Source organism: Chiloscyllium plagiosum, unplaced genomic scaffold, assembly GCF_037043375.1.
Source record: "Chiloscyllium plagiosum isolate Xiang-an unplaced genomic scaffold, Cpla_swu_hap1 HiC_scaffold_7, whole genome shotgun sequence".
Taxonomy (NCBI): domain Eukaryota; kingdom Metazoa; phylum Chordata; class Chondrichthyes; order Orectolobiformes; family Hemiscylliidae; genus Chiloscyllium; species Chiloscyllium plagiosum.
The window spans coordinates 44,518,301-44,534,678 of record NW_028270145.1 but is presented as its reverse complement, the minus strand read 5'-3'; the positions used below and the strand labels follow the sequence as shown (position 1 = coordinate 44,534,678).

The 16,378-nt window shown below is 37.2% G+C and overlaps 1 protein-coding gene across 2 annotated transcripts in view; it reads left to right on the top strand.

The window, feature by feature from the left end:
• dnajc10 (DnaJ (Hsp40) homolog, subfamily C, member 10) overlaps nucleotides 1-16,378 on the top strand; it is a 74,174-nt gene that overhangs the window by 32,380 nt on the left and 25,416 nt on the right. For both annotated transcript variants that reach the window (XM_043693461.2, XM_087988964.1), the window contains exons 6-19: nucleotides 425-507; nucleotides 624-755; nucleotides 1,035-1,128; nucleotides 1,698-1,775; nucleotides 2,538-2,581; nucleotides 3,528-3,659; nucleotides 5,405-5,494; nucleotides 5,590-5,703; nucleotides 8,268-8,382; nucleotides 9,062-9,189; nucleotides 11,022-11,138; nucleotides 12,096-12,197; nucleotides 12,291-12,446; nucleotides 15,549-15,682. In XM_043693461.2, coding sequence (XP_043549396.2) covers nucleotides 425-507; nucleotides 624-755; nucleotides 1,035-1,128; nucleotides 1,698-1,775; nucleotides 2,538-2,581; nucleotides 3,528-3,659; nucleotides 5,405-5,494; nucleotides 5,590-5,703; nucleotides 8,268-8,382; nucleotides 9,062-9,189; nucleotides 11,022-11,138; nucleotides 12,096-12,197; nucleotides 12,291-12,446; nucleotides 15,549-15,682 — 1,519 coding nt within the window. The remainder of the gene's footprint in view (nucleotides 1-424; nucleotides 508-623; nucleotides 756-1,034; nucleotides 1,129-1,697; nucleotides 1,776-2,537; nucleotides 2,582-3,527; nucleotides 3,660-5,404; nucleotides 5,495-5,589; nucleotides 5,704-8,267; nucleotides 8,383-9,061; nucleotides 9,190-11,021; nucleotides 11,139-12,095; nucleotides 12,198-12,290; nucleotides 12,447-15,548; nucleotides 15,683-16,378) is intronic.

Here is a 16,378-nt window from a genome sequence, read left to right as displayed (position 1 = left end):
GGGTTGCACTTCGGCGGGTCGGTGTGGACTTGTTGGGCCGAAGGCCTTGTTTCCACACTGTAATGTAATGTAATCTAATCTAATCTAATTCTCACAAATACAAAAGTTTCCTTTTAAGGACATTACTTTGTGCTGTGTTTTTTTTAAAAAAGAGCAGAAGTGACCTTGTACTCTTTTTAGCCAGGTAAAAAGATGAAAAGTGCTTTCTTCTTTTTCACCACTCCACCCGACCCCAAAAAAAACCCACCAACCAATAAAAAATGCTCCAAGGATGTATGACATCCAAAAAACTGTCCAGGCCAAAATGAATAATCATCCTTTAGCTTTTCTAGTGGGAAGTTGCGGTACATGAAATTTGACAGATATCACTGTTCACAGGTTTCCTGTGATCATTTCCAGACATGTGTTCTGTTTTTGTTAATAGATGCTGCTGTTACCTCTGGAGAATTGTGGTTTGTAAACTTCTACTTCCCTCGTTGCTCGCACTGCCATGATCTAGCTCCTACGGTATGTTTATTGCTAATTGACTTTCACCTGCTAAATCTAATTCTTTGAATCATTGCCTGAAGGTAGTCTGTTCACTAAGGATAAACACTTAACAACTTAATTATTTTTCTTTCCAGTGGCGCGAATTTGCCAAAGAGATGGATGGAGTAATCCGCATAGGAGCAGTCAACTGTGGGGATAACCGGATGTTGTGTCGTTCCAGAGGAATCACCAGCTACCCCAGTCTTTACATCTTTAAACCAGGAGGGGTAGGCTTCAAATAAGAGTCTAGACTTGTTTTTCCACAAATGATTTATTCTGTCAGGGTGTATGTGAAACATGCTGTTGTGGTCCAGTTTTAATATAAATCGTGAAACCTGCTGATCTTGAGATCTTGTGAAGTATAATTGTTCTGAAAAAATTTTATACATATTTTGCGGTATTGATTATGAACTGCACTATCTGTATTTGGAGCTCAATAACTGTATGGGCGTACTTATGTCAATTTAGACTTTGAATTGTCTAATAAAATATTTTTGTTTTTCTAGGGCGCAGTGAAATATGTCGGAGATCGATCAAAGAAAGATCTTGTCCAATTTGCTATGAAGTATGTCACAACTCAGGTGACAGAATTATGGTCAGGTAACTACTGTGCTCTTAAGATTACACACACTAAAGGTGTTAAGCTATCAAAAATGTTTACATGTAGAATTTGTTTTCATCCTAATCAATTGAGAGAAGTTGAAACCTATTGTGTGCACCTCTGCTAATTGCTCAGGTTAGTACTTCAGAGGCTAGAAACTGAATTGAATCTGAGGTTTTCTGAATAAAAGCTGCAAAGTTTTACTGGTCAAGAAATAAGACTGGCGAATTCCAGAATGAGACCCAAATCTATGCTTTTCAGGTAGAAGTAGTAGCTTAACTTAATACTAAGTCCCTAATAAGTATAACAGTTTGGACAACATATTAGAGAGTGCCAAACGTTACTGAGCATTATCTTACTACGAAAGGAGCGAGAATAATATTGGTTAAGAAAATAGTCAGGAACAATGAAACTAAATTTTGAAAGGCACTGTAAGTGTTACGTGTAGCCCAACGGATTACTCCACTGGATCACTGCAGTTACAGAATGTCACTAAATTAACAATATAATGTAATTGTGCTGCAAGATTATATGTTGCATGAACATTACTAATTTTTTTTATTGCTAGGCAATTTTGCAAGTGCATTCAATACAGCGTTCTCTTCTGGAGTTGGATGGCTGGTCACTTTCTGTGCTGAAACAGGAGGTAATAACTAAGTTGGTTATGCTTGATATTTCTGGTTAGAGAATAAGATCATTTCAAATCTGATAGTTGTTAATCCTGCAAAATAAAGTTAGAAATTTTCAGTCCCTTTTTCACATTCAAGTTTTCAATTTTTTTGGACTCCCTTCAAGTCTCTCAAATATTTACTTCTGGCAATTAAGTGAGCTAAACTGCTCAGTTAAATCAAATCTTGAGATGTAAACCATTGAGCACCAACCTGATAGTGAATTTCAATCTAATTAATTAGATTCACAAATGAATAAGGGAAGCCAAATCTGATACTGAATAATTGAAGAATTGGGAAGGGCAGCTATAACAAACTGTTTTGGTGATAGACAAGTAAAGAGGCCCCTGATTAAGAATAATGGATGTAAGAATGCAATTGAGTGGTTTGAACAGCTGATTCTCAGCGAAATCATCCAGTGATGTGTGATTACAGGACATAAAATATTAAATTTGATACAGTAAATTTTTTGCATTTGTGTGATCATGACTCTTGAATTCGCCATCTGCATCAAGAATAAGTAGCAACAAAATTCAAAATCTGTGAGTAAATTTGCTATTTGTGATTTTTAACCAATATTTTCAAAGCCCTCCACACTCGCAAATTTTATTATTCATGGCGAACCTATGCAGGTAAGGAGGAATCACAACTCTTTCATTGCTGGTATCTGCATAAAGTTTCTTTGTGACAAGTTGATAGAGGAACACAGGAATTTTCCATACACTGCGTTTGTTTTGCAGATTGTTTATCTTCACAGACACAGCTAAAGTTAGCCGGAATGCTGGTAAGTCTAGTATTTGTGAAATGAAAGCTTGATGTGCTGTTGTCTAAGATAAAATAATCTATTTGTAGGTTCTATACTATTGTTTTGCTTTCCCATTGACTGTCCATCCATGATTGACTCACTGAATTATTCATGCTCTAAGACTATAGTAATGATTTCAGATATCTGTGACAATATGTGCTTTAAGGTCCTTGTTGACTTAACTGTTCCCATCAGGGACAGTAATAAATTGACATTGTGTCTCAGCATTTTTTTAGCTAAAGAAAATTGACAGTTCCCACTTAAGGCTAAGTGTATGAAAATTAGGGTGAAAAACAAAATCTGATATTGCACCCAATGGTTCAAAACCTGCCAGCCCTGGTCTTTTGACACCAGCATATGAAGCATACCATGTGAGGTACTAAATCACATCTTAATAATTATCCAAGCATGGTCAGTGGCAATTAACAAGTCAGAAGTGGAGGTGAGCTATTTAATAAAACATGTTTGGAAAGAAATGGGCATCTTTTCATGTATACTTGTTAAATTCTGTTTTAGGTGGAAATGTTACCTCAACTGTCAATGTATTTTATGATTGCACTGATGGGTATTATAATTTAATTCTCCATGATTTGTAACTTCCAACTCCACTTCATGAATGTGCAACAAGATTTGATATTGCTGATATTGCTAAATATTTTAAAATCTAGAAGCAGTTGGTAGAATAGCTGGTGCAAGCATTGGAAACCTTCTATACTTAATGACAACCATTATTAGCAAACAGCTGTCTTAGCATGTGTGCTTGTTCAGTTTCCTTGTCAGTGCAATATAAAGTCATAGAATTTCTTCTTAAAAATGGGAGATGGAAGCTCTAGCGTGTTGGAAATAAATTAAGCTTTAAAATGTCAGTTCTTTGAATTTGATTTTTTAAAAAATAATTTTCAACATGACTTTGGTTCGTTCTTAGGAAGGTCTTGTTCAAGTTGGCTGGATGGATTGCACAACTCAGGTTCAACTTTGTACAGATTTAGAGAGAACCTCCAGTACTACAATTTATTTTCCACCTGGTTCGACTATAAAACAGAAAGGTGGGATTTTGGTATGTATTTGTGTATACATATATTCATAACAAGGATACATACATGTCTATGTTTGAAAGAGAATTTCTTCTGTTTGTTAAGATTTGATTGTTCATTTTTAAAAGCTGAAAACGTACAATGTGATTGCTATCTTCCTACTAGAATGCAATTAGAAGACATTGGCCCTCTAGATTCAACTAGAGAATGTGGTCTGGGCAGAAATACCAATCGCAGGAGAGAAACTGAGAACATTGCAGAGTACAATAATAGTTTTACTAATTTGAAATTGCGATGTGAACAAGCTGACTAATAATGCAGGGAGTGAGGGATATAGAGAAAGATTATAGTTATGTGGAGCTGGACTTGGAATGTGGGAGCAAAATTAGGCCATTCATCCTTTTATATCTCCATCGCCATTCGATAAGATCGTGGTTCCTCTGATTGTGGCCTGGACTCCACTTTCCTATATACCCCTTTAACCCTTAACACCTTCCATCAAAAATCTATCTAACTGTGCCTTAAATTCAGTGATCCTGTATACGTGTAGAACTTGGGATGTCATCCTATTACAGAGTACTGTTGGTAGATACAAATACAATAAGGATTTGGGAATGCATCCTCCAGGAATTCTAGATGTAGGAATGTGGGAGCGAGCAATGAAAGTATTGCAGGATATTTGCTACCTAAGACTGGATAAGTTTGGATGAAACAGGTGTGCGTAATTCCATCCATTCATCTGCAAAGTGAAGTAAAGGTGTTGGCAAAGTGATCGACTGTCAAAAGGCTGCTGACTGCTTAAGAAGAATAAAGAAGGATAATGCATAGCTAGAGGGGATGTTGCTTATGGCTTAATTAGGGCAGTTTCAGGCTGAGGCAAGTTTCCTACCTGATTGGAAGTACAGATTTGAAGGAAAGATGGAAATTGATTTCCAACATGTTCAAGAACTTCAAAGGAGTTAGTGATGGGGCTATAGGTTACAAGGACAGAGAATTTATTGTGTACCTTAAGTTCTGTTTTTTTTTAACCTTTACATCTGTAAAGACAGAGATGGAATGAAAAGGAGTCATATTCTTCTAGGATTATATAGGTTCTGCTGAATTGTCCTGCTTTCTCTTATCTAACCTGTGAAACCATCAAAATTCTGACACTTTATTGCAATTTGAGCATTTTTTAAGATGGCAGTAGCTGGTTGAGCAACATTCGGCTGCCCATTTTTGAAACTTCCTAACTTGAATACCTCTACTTACATCAGGCATGTAAATCCTGCTGTTAGACTAATTGCTTTGTTTATTCTCTATTGTTTTCTCTTTCGCGCTCTCTACTTTCTGTCACGCTCTCGCTCTCTCTGTGCCAAGAGATCTTCCTAATGTTGTACGCTCCTGCGGTATGTTTGGATAATTTTAGATGAAACCTGATAAATGACAGAGGGATGCACATGCTGCAGAAATACCTGACATTATGCTGTTTGCCTTTTGCAGATTAATTTCAGCATTTTCACATATGTGTTCAGCATGTAGTTTAATCAGAGTTTGCTAACCTAGATGTATGTATTTTGAAGAATAACGCTGGCAACTGTAACATAGAGGCAGTGGGATTCGGTTAACTTGGTTAGATGACTATAATGTCAATGGTTCCACCTTGCTATGCCTCACATTTTCAGAGACGTTTGGCAAATTACATTAATAAAGAATTATGTTTCTATCTTACATCTTGTGTGTAAACGGTTTTCAAGAAATCCTCTGCCTGTTTTGTTTCTTTCCGCAGTTCCTAAATAGCCTGGATACTAGAGAAATTTATGTTGAGGTTATGCAATATTTACCAGATCTGGAAAAGCTCACTGAAGATTCATTCCAGGTATGGCCAGATGAAAATTAGAATAATATTGGAACACAAATGTACTTGTAGCAAAAAAAAAGCAATAAAAATAACTTCAACCACTTCTTTTCTAGAAAAAGTTAACACACCATCGTTGGCTGGTTTTCTTTAAGTTTGGTGACACAGTAGAGCCTGGTGATTATGAATTCAAAAAAGCTAAAGTTCTTCTACAAAATGACAATATCCAGGTATAATTGCTTAAGTGTGTTAAATTATTTAATGTATGATCATGCTTCTTTTGTCTGGTGATGCTGTGCGTTAGTTTGTAGCTAAGCTGTATAAATTAGTAAGGTTGCATGTTTAGTTCCTGATCTGCAGGGAGTTTCTTGATTGCAGTTGACATGGCAGCTGGAGTATTATAATTGGCTTCAGCATTCCTGAGTTAGCGATGATAAAATTATCTTGTCTTCTAGTAATCTCTTTACATGACCCTTACATGGGCAGAGTCTAGGAGCATGCTTGGTTATGACATTGTATGCAATTCAAAAAGCTGCCAGCTGCCAACTGTCCATCTTCATGAATGAAAAGAAGAAAAGTATATATGGTAAGATAACTTAAATTGTAGGGGGCCTACAAAGCTCTGTTAATTGAGTTTCATGATTGCCAAAGAAGTGTCTATAACCTGATTTTGTTTTTAAATACATTCATGAGATGTGGGCATCCCTTTCTGCCTAGTATTTATTATTCATCCCTATCCAGCAGGCAGTAGAGTGAACCACATTTATGTGGGTCTGGAGTCACATGAAGGTCAGACCAGGTAACGTCAGCAATTTCCTTCCCTGAAGGACATGAGTGAACCAGGTGGTTTTGTTTTGATAATCAGTTCGGTTTCACGGACATCATTAAACTCTCCAGTTCAGATTTTTATTGAATTCACAATCCATTGATTCTCACACGTGTCCCCAAAATAGTACTCTCTGGAGTAATAATTTAGCTAAAACCACGAAGCATCAGCTCCCTGTTGATTTACCTACGAATATGCTCTATCAAAAAATAAAATACTCTCTTTTTAAATTTATTCAAACATTACAGTGGTAAGACCTTGTACAGTAAAATAAATTAAACATGTTGGGACTTAGCTCTGGAAAAACTTAGCACATTCAGCAGGAAAAGATTTATCTTCTGATAAGTGTGATACAGTCTGATATGTTGTCAATGTAATTTAAAATGTTTTCATGCTGCCATATGAAATCTTAGAGCATCTCAATACCTTTTGTAACTTCAGCTAGAGAGTGTGTGGAAATCCATTGAGCTCCTTAGTTAAAGAATACATTTATGACTTGTCTGTCAGTTCTGTTGACCATTGTCTTCTACCTCAGCATAGGTTTTCATGATTGCCTCTGGAATTTCCATGCGGGCCTGTCACAGGCATGTAAAAAGAACCTTGTCATTTGGCTGGTGGGTCTCACCCAGTCCTCCCATGTGTACCTGTATTGCATATTGTGCACTTGTAGCCTGTTTGAACTCAACATTGTAGAACAATTTGGAATATCCACACTTTCTTCATCATGAACATGGCCTTTAAAACAATAATCTTGCTTCATTGACCTTGACAACCTGAGACATCATCTGGCATGAGTCATGGTTTTAGTTTCCTGACTATCCCCTGTTCCATTTGCTAGAGTTTGACCATAATTGACTACAAAAATGGCACCTGTCATTTTTCATAGCGGTTATAGGCATTGCATCCTCCCTGTGTGGAAGATAAAGTTGTGCCTTGCCTTGTTTTGAATTGCTCAGTCACCAATCTCTGGAAGTGAACACCTTTCATCCCAGCCTTCTTGCTTGAGCTGACTTTAATCATGTTAGCAAAACTTCTCCAATGTTTGGATAGGTAGCCATACTGATCCTCTTCTTGCTGAAGTGAATGCTTGCTTGTCAAACTGTTCCAAGATGTCAGCCACAATGGTTGACAATGATGGTAGAATCTCTGACTCCTTAACGATGTCTGTTTTTCCATTTACTCTATCAAGTTTACTTTGTCAACAACAATTTTAGCTTTCTCAAAGTTTGAATGTTGTTTCAGATATTTTAATGTTGAATGATGACTTTTCTGTGATTCAAAAGTCCTCTAGGATATTGCTACTCCACTGTGTGTGAATAGAATGTCAGGCATTGTTTCTACAATTCTATCTAGTGACCTAATGGAAGTACAGGTTGTTCTGCTATAACACAGTTCTCGAACACAAATTTGCCATACCACAATTGACAAATTAGGGACAATACTTCTAAAGCGGGAACTTTTAAAACTTATGTTGGCTGTAACGTGATTACATCACCAACACTTTAAGCGCTGTTTGTAGAGCATGTTTTTTTAATAATGTGGGGTTGCACAGGAACGTAACCATTGTGTTATAGAAGAGCTTGCTGTATGTTAGTTAAGAATAAGATTAAACTTGTCAGGTACGCCTGCAGACAAAGAGCAAGCAACAGTTATGACACAGAGTGCGGTATCAGATGACAATCAATTGCTGAACCTTTTCACAGCAAAGAGTCAACACCTTCAAGAAAACAGCAGGAGAGGAAAGTTAGTGTTGTTGACTGCATGCATATGGAGTTGATGTTGCCACAGAGGAACTTTCATCTGCCTCTTTGCCTGAAAATTGATAACATAATAACCTTTAATTCTATTAATTTTTAAATTGACTGTAAGATGGATATTCATATGATTTGTTCAAATAACACAAGCCAAGTTCAATAAGATTCCTAAAATTGTCAAAGTTCTTTAACATAAATGCTAATGTTTTTCCAGGTTGGAATGTTTGACTGCAATGAAGGATCACGTATCTGCAAGAGCCTTTATATTCGCCAACCTTCTGTTGTAATATTCAAAGGCAGTGGAACAAAAGCCTTTGAGATACATCACGGTAAGAGCTCTTATCTTGAGTTACCCTGGCATTATGAAGACAAAATGTTTTCGATATCTTGGCTGTTCATTTTTTTTTTTGTTTGGGCGCATTACTTGTAGAAGACAGTTCCCTCAGTAAGTTTTGACTGGCCACAGGAAGAGGTTACCAAATGTGCTGTTTGTTGATCTGCATTGTGTCAGTTTGGTATAATGTTACTGCATCTACCTCTATATCTAAAAGTTGAGAAATGAAACTCCACTCGAAGGCCTCAGAATATAATACAGACTAACACATCAGTGCCATGTTGCCAGTCGTTCTGTCTTCCAGGTTAGAAATTTAGTAAAGACCCTATCTGTTGTTTTACAAGGATGTCAAAAGTAGATGCCAAAGAATCTTTGCCACATTTTGAAGACAGTTTAGAGCTTTCTAGTTATGCTGTCCAACAATTATCTGTCAACCAATTCCATCAAAAAATCTGCAGAATAACATTAACTAAATTTGCGATTTGTTATTGGTTGTAGATTTTTAATGCCCTGATGCAGTGTAAATAAATTTGTACATTTTCTGTTCATATAGATCTCCTAGAAATGAATCCTTTACCTAGAATGTCCTCTCTCCCCTTTATTGAATATGCGATGTGAAATTGTATTAAAGTTTATGTTCCATTCCAGTTTCATGATGTACTTTAAACTTAAAGGTAAGAAGGTTCTCTATGACGTTGTGTCCTTTGCAAGAGAGAGCATCAATGCACCTGTTATCACACTTAGTCCGAAGAATTTTCCAAAGAACAACAGGGAACCATGGCTTGTGGATTTCTTTGCACCAGTAAGTTCTTTCTTGAAACCTGTTAAAATATGGAAAATAAAATTATTTTAAAATGCTGGACTAACATATGCTTTCACCAATGCTTGTAGCATTATGGTGCAATCCAACTTTCCCAAATATTCATTAAAAGAGCTCATAACAGCAGTCTGATTTTTGACTGATTTTACCATAATTTGTAGCTTTGTTAGCATTAGTACAATGTCATGCCTGTAAACTGATGTACCACTCCAAATTAGAACTTAGCAACATGAGGGCTGGCAGTATAAGGTGAACCAAACTAGGGGGAAGTGAGGACTGCAGATGCTGGAGATCCGAGTCGAGAGTGTCGTGCTGGAAAAGCACGGCAGGTCAAGCAGCATTCAAAGAGCAGGAGAATCGATGTTTTGGGCATAAGCTCTTCATCAGGGAATTCCTGATGAAGGGCTTTTGCCTGAAATGTCGATTCTCCTGCTCCTCGGATGCTGCCTGACCTGCTGTGCTTTTCCAGCACTACACTCTCAAATGTAAGGTAAATACACCATACAGTTTAAGTGCAATGGTATCTTTTACTGGTGTTTTAACGCATTATTTGAATTTTCCCAACCTTTGAATAATGTAGGCAAAAGCATAGCAGGTGGGAAATTGACAACAAAAAAACGGCTTGTGGATGTCACAAGTGGCAACTTCAAACAGGTTGACAAGTCCTGTATTTCATAGCTAGACTGGTGTTTAATCTTCTTTTGCTGCATACTAACAGTGAATACTTCAATAACCAATTGCCAGGGGTCAATGCATTAGAAAGTGATATTGATCAAACCTTCTGAATGTGTCCATTTATCAGGATCGGTATGCTTGCGCATTATAGTTCAATACCAGATTTTGAGGGAAACTAATGGATGAAATAACTGCCCTGTTGTCCCATAGTCCTGAATTTTAGCCCAGTCCCAACTGAACACAAATAATGGAATAAGTTCTACCATGAGCAACAAATCAGAACTGTCTCCATGTCCCAATCTTCCTCTTTCTGGAAGCCCACTTGCTGGCTTAATTTTATCAGAGATGCCCAATTAATAGGTCATCATTGTATTTGTAGTTCAGTTAAGAATGGTGGATTCATTGTTGGGTTTGGGAAAGATGGTTAGTATGCCAACTGAGCAGGGGAGCGAGCAGCCTCCACTCTGAAAGCTGTAGATTGCTGATCTGAATGGACCAAGAGAGGGCAGCACCAGATGGAAGTGCAATGATAATGATCCAATTGTTATGGTCGAATCATGGGATGGGATCCTCATGATTTTTGTCAGAATTGTGGTGTATTCAAGAAAATCTTAGTAGTTACAGCAGTACTTGCCTTGACTACATGACCAATGCTGCCAGATTCATTGCCATTAGCCACTAAGATCCTGCCTCCTGTAAATGTATTGGGAGCATTTTGTAGATTTCCCACCTCCCCAACTCGAAAGTCCTCTCCATGAGGCTGGAAAAATTGTACCCATAATCAGTCTAACTTGCAGTGAGTATCCCATTAAAATAGATTTAGGCTATCAGAGTTTCCATCAATTTTGCTTTGACTAAGTTCATTCCAAAGCCAATACGATATCCTGTCTGTCAGTTATTTACATGAGAGAAATTTTTGCATTTGCCTACTGTGATTTTGCTAAGGAAATTCATTAAAGATTCACGAGAGGTATATTGACAAATCACAAATATCTTAATTAATCTTAATGGGTTTCTTCTGTATCTGTTGTATGTAAGAGATTCTAATAAATTATGCAGTGAAATAAGATACTTCTCATTGTTGCATATTAATGTTATCTGTGCCTGAAAACTAGAATGCGTGTTTTCATCACTTTCAGTGGTGTCCTCCCTGTCGTGCCCTTTTGCCTGAACTGCGTAAAGCTTCGAAACAATTAGTTGGTCAGCTTAAGTTTGGAACGTTAGATTGTACAATCCATGAGAGTTTATGCAGCACCGTGAGTATGAACTTTATTCATAGTATTGTTTAATAATAAGCTTAAATAATAAGTTTGATAAATGCTTCAGAATTATACATTTGAATGACTTTAAAATACTGAAGCTGACCCTATGTCTGTGAGCGATGTTGCCAAGTTAACAAGGGAGGAAAGGTCAGATTTTTGATGGAGTCTAATATAACTGTGCAGAAGGGAATATCATTGCTAAGTTGGTTTCGCTCTGATTTTAAAACAAGTGAGGGCAACTTCACTGAACTGTGTAATGTTGGGGTAGGGATTGAAAGAGGGTGATGAGTTCAAGGAGGATGAGGAGAGATAATACACAAGATTGTCAGAGAATGTCATTTTTGATTAGATTAGCCTCTCTGCAGTAGGAAAACCTTAAAGCCAATTGAAGAAATTCATAAATATTGCTGCAGGAATGCTGGGCGTAGATCATGGGATAACATATTTTAGGACTTTGGAGAGGAAAGACAGGTGAGAGATGATGAAATTCTTTAAAGCAAGAGGGGACGGGGTGAGTATTCTTATTAGATAGAGAATGCTGGAAGTTTTTAAAAAAGTAAAACCATTCGAGTCAGCTGTTGTTGTTGTCACCATAGTCTTATCAGACCGTAGGGGCTGCTCTGTTATTAGAGAACCAACTAGTGGTTATTTAACCTGAGAGCCACCAGACCTCAGGCGAGGGAAGAGGTTGAGAAGGAGAGTCCTTCATGGTAACCTCAAACCAGTGATGAGAATTGAACCCATGCTGTTGACATCACACTGCTTTGAAAACCAATGATCCAGCAGTATAATCAGAATGAGATGGGTCTTATGGACAAGATGACCTTGACGAAGCTGCTGGGACAATGTGGAAGAGCGACAGCTGTTTTAGGGGAGCAGGTACAGAGGGGAGGTTTGGCTTGATGACCAGTATTATGTTGAAGATTATTAATTCTCCTATTGTTGTTCAAGCACGGTATCCAAGCTTATCCAACAACACTAATATTCAACCAATCAAATGTTCATGAATATGAAGGCCATCATACAGCTGATGAACTTCTGGAGTTTATTCAGGTAAAACATTTTTTATACAACGGTGATTTGCTTTAATAATTATTTTAATTTTGCCATTGATTTAATTGATTATTTTATTTACTGTTTGATTAGGATCTCATAAATCCCTCAGTAATTACACTGACACCAGAGAATTTTGAAGGATTAGTTAGAAGGAGAGCCCAAGATGAAATTTGGATGGTCGATTTTTATGCTCCATGGTGTGGCCCATGCCAAGCTTTAATGCCAGAATGGAAGAGAATGGCCAGGGTAATAAAAATATTTTCTCTTAGCAACTGCCAGAAAGATTACTTCATAATGTTATGATCTGATTTTTGGTTCAACTGAGGAATACTGGTGAAAGTTTTCACTTCAAACAAAAACAAAAATTGCTGATGAAACAAAGTAGGTCTGGAAGCATTTGTGGGAAGAAAGGCAGAGTTAACTTTTTCAGTCTGGTGATTTCATTAGAAAACAACAAAATCATTATTACTTGCATTTGTTTACTACCTAGTAAATATTATAAACTGAATTGAAACATATTAGAAAATTATTTACTCAATTGAAAACTGATTTAAACATTATTGCATGCTTATATTGGAATTGTATTGACAACCAATGGGAGTGGTAGAATGTAGTTTCATGATGAAATCTAAATTTAACCTGGACATGTTTATCTGGACCACATTGACTACTCCTTTAGTCAAAAAAGACTACAGCCAGTTCAGGTCAACTCAGAGGCCCTTTTAAAAATGGAGAACAAGACCTGATTTCGGGAGACCAGCACCCATTCCTCCTCCTGCCGAATTTCCAGTTTAAGGTATGGGTGTGAGCATTCCCATTCTTGCCTTTTGGTGTGGGCAGTTCAATATGGGTGGAGTTAAGGCCCTTTCTATTACTGTATGTGGTTCACAGCATCTTGGCTTGAGTCCTGGGGGTCCCAAGTGGACAACCAAAACAAAACCAATCACCTTCTCCTAGAATTCTTTCATTAACATATATTTTGAAATATGAAAATAAAATGTTATTTCATTTTCAATGCTTATGTGCTGTTAGTGTTAATTTGATTTTTTTTAGTGTAATTATTGATTATCATCTTTTTCTGATGAACATAAGTTGAGCATTATGTTTATCAATGTTCCAAAAATTATTTTTTTAAGTTGTGGGAATATGTCTGCTTTCATTTAGAGATAAAAAAACAACTGCTTCCAAATTACATGACTGAAAGACAATCTGGTGTAGGTTGGAATGAGAAACATAGCTGACTACATTTGCAGTTTTGGTAGCCTCCATTGTGTTAGTTTGGAAGGATTTGTTCTGGTAGCTGGGGTTTTTATAAATGTGTAGCCAAGTTCCAAGAGCTACATAAACATTTAACTCAATAGAGGGCATGTAGAAATTTTGACAGGTTCATCAGTCTATAGTTCTCTGGCTTTTCCTTATCATCTTTCTTTAAATAATGGCACCACGCTAGCCACCCTGCAGTAATCTGCGACCTCAGCTCTGGCTATCAATGACACAAATATCTCAACAAGGACGCCAAGCAATCTTTTCCCTAGATTCCTACAAAGTTCTGAGAAACACTTGATCTAGTTCCAGGGATTTATCTATCTTTTATATGTTTTAAGATCTCTAGCACCACTTCTTCTGTAATTTGGAAGCTTTTCAAGACATCACTATTGATTTCCCAAGTTCCCTAGCTTCCATGTCCTTCGTTACAGTAAATGCTGGTGTGACATATTTGTTTAGTGTCTCACCCATCTCCTATGGTTCCATACACAGACCGTATCGTTAATCTTTAAGAGGCGCTTTTCTCTCTCTAGTTACTCCTTTGCCCTAAATGTGTTTGTAGAATCTCTTTGGATTCTCCTTAACTCTATAACATTAGATAAATGTGAAGTGTTGCATTTTGGTAAGGCAAACTAGGGCAGGACTTATACAGTTAATGGTAGGGCCCTGGTGAATGTTGCCGAACAATGGGACTTAGGATGAAGGTGCATATTTCCTTGAAAGTGGAGTCACAGGTAAATAGGATGGTGAAAAAGGTGTCTGGCATGTTTGGCTTTATTGATCATGCATTGAGGATTTGGGATGTCATGTTGCAGCTGTTTAGGACATTGTTGAGGTCACTTTTAGAATATTGCCAATTCTTGTTTCCCTGCTAACAGAAAGATGTTGTGAAACTTGAAAGGGTTCAGAAAAGATTTACAAGGATGTTTCCAGGATTGGAAGGTTTGAGGTGCAGGAAGAGGCTGAATAAGCTGTGACTATTTTCCCTGGAGCACTGGAGATAGAGGGGTGACCTTGTAGAAAGGTATAAAATCATGAGGGGCATAGACGAGGTGAGTCTTTTCCTCAGGATAGTGGAGTCCAAAACTAGTGGGCATCGGTTTACAGTGAGAGGGGAAAGATTTATAAGAGACCTGAGGAGCAAGTTTTTCATGCAGAGGGTGGTGCATATATGGAACGGCTAGTACAGTTACAGCATTTAAAAGGCATCTGGATGGGTATATGAATAGGAAGCGTTTAGAGGAATATGAGCCAAATGCTGGCAAATGGGACTGGATATTTTAGGATATCTGGTTGGCGCAGCCAAGTTGAAATGGAAGTGTCTGTTTCCATGTATAATACTATGACTCTATGACAGTTCTTTTTGAAAGGGTTATTATCTGTTTTTCATGTGGTAACTAAAAAGTGATTCTTCTTACACCTGATGGTATTTTAAGTACTTTTGAAAGGATTCTTTGAATTAGAATTTTTCATCATGAACTGTGTTAAATTTTTATTCTTTCATGGGCATAGGTGCCACTAGCAAGGCCAACAGTTGCCTGTCTCAAACCACCTTTTGAACTGATTGGCATGCTGGGCTATTTCCAACGCAGTTAAGAGGGAATCACATTGCTGTGCAGTCACATGTAGGCCTGACAAGGTAGGGATGGGAGATTAGTAACCCAAATATTTTTCTTTTACAAAAATCATGATTTAAGATGGCCTGAGCCAACAAGATTTGTTAATTAAATTTAAATTCCACCAGCTGAAATTGTGGGATTTGCATCCATTTCTATTAGCCTGAGATTAGTGCCACCCCACCAATGAGAAATCTGTTAGGCTTTCAGAAATTTATTGCTTTTTATGTCAATTTCAAAGAAATGGCTCCTACTGTCTGTCCACAGTAGATGCTGGATGAGTTTCAGTGAAAAAAATCTTGTGGGGGACATAGAAAAAATCAATTCTAATTGTTAATAGTGATTTTTGGTAAATACTTGATATTTTTGATAAATTTGACCATCCAGAGTTCACACGTGAAGGTGATTTTGCTGGAGTTGAAGTTTTCCCAAACTTCTCAAATACTAATGCAGATTCTGTTTGTAGAGGCTGAATGGAACAGTCAACGTAGGCAGCATGGACTGTCAGAAGTACTATTCTACGTGTCAGAAGGAAGATGTGCAGGCCTATCCAGAGATCCGACTGTATCCACTGAATGCTAAAAACATGTACAATTACTAGTATGTATAATAAAAATTCCTATAATCATGTATTTTTAAAAACTACTCATCATTCACAGTTAATTTCCTTTTTACAGAGGTACTCGTTTTTAAGTAATGGTTTACATAAGAATTGAAATCTGTAATCCTTCCTTATTTCGAGTTTTCCCTAATTTTTGACTCTCAAATTTGATCCATGTGTTAATATATCTTTTACTCATCTACTTATCAACCTATGCACTCCAGTTTTGGACTCTGCTACCCTGGGGAAATAATGATCACATAATGAGTAAAGTAGTTTATCACATTGCCTTTCACTCCTGGACAATTTAATTAAATCCGATTTGGACCAATGGAGTAAACATGTGGTCATAGTTGTAAGGTCTTTATGCATTAGATTCAGATTATCTGAATTTATACTTTGGTGGGTGCAAATCCACAATTCGTAATTACCATAATTCAGCATAAAGTTCATATTCACATGCAGGAGCCACAAAATTTGTTGCTGTTAGTACAGTCGGTTCTGCTGTAACAGACCTTTCTTCAGCATGAATTGGGATTGAAGAATCTAGACTATCATTTGTAGAATGCAAACTTTCCTTACCTGTATTGACTATAACGTGATTCTAGTCCCACTAGTTTAAATGGCTCTGCTATTATGCGATTTTCTTAAGAGAGCGTGCGGGAATGGAACTATTTTGTTATGTCAGAATCGAC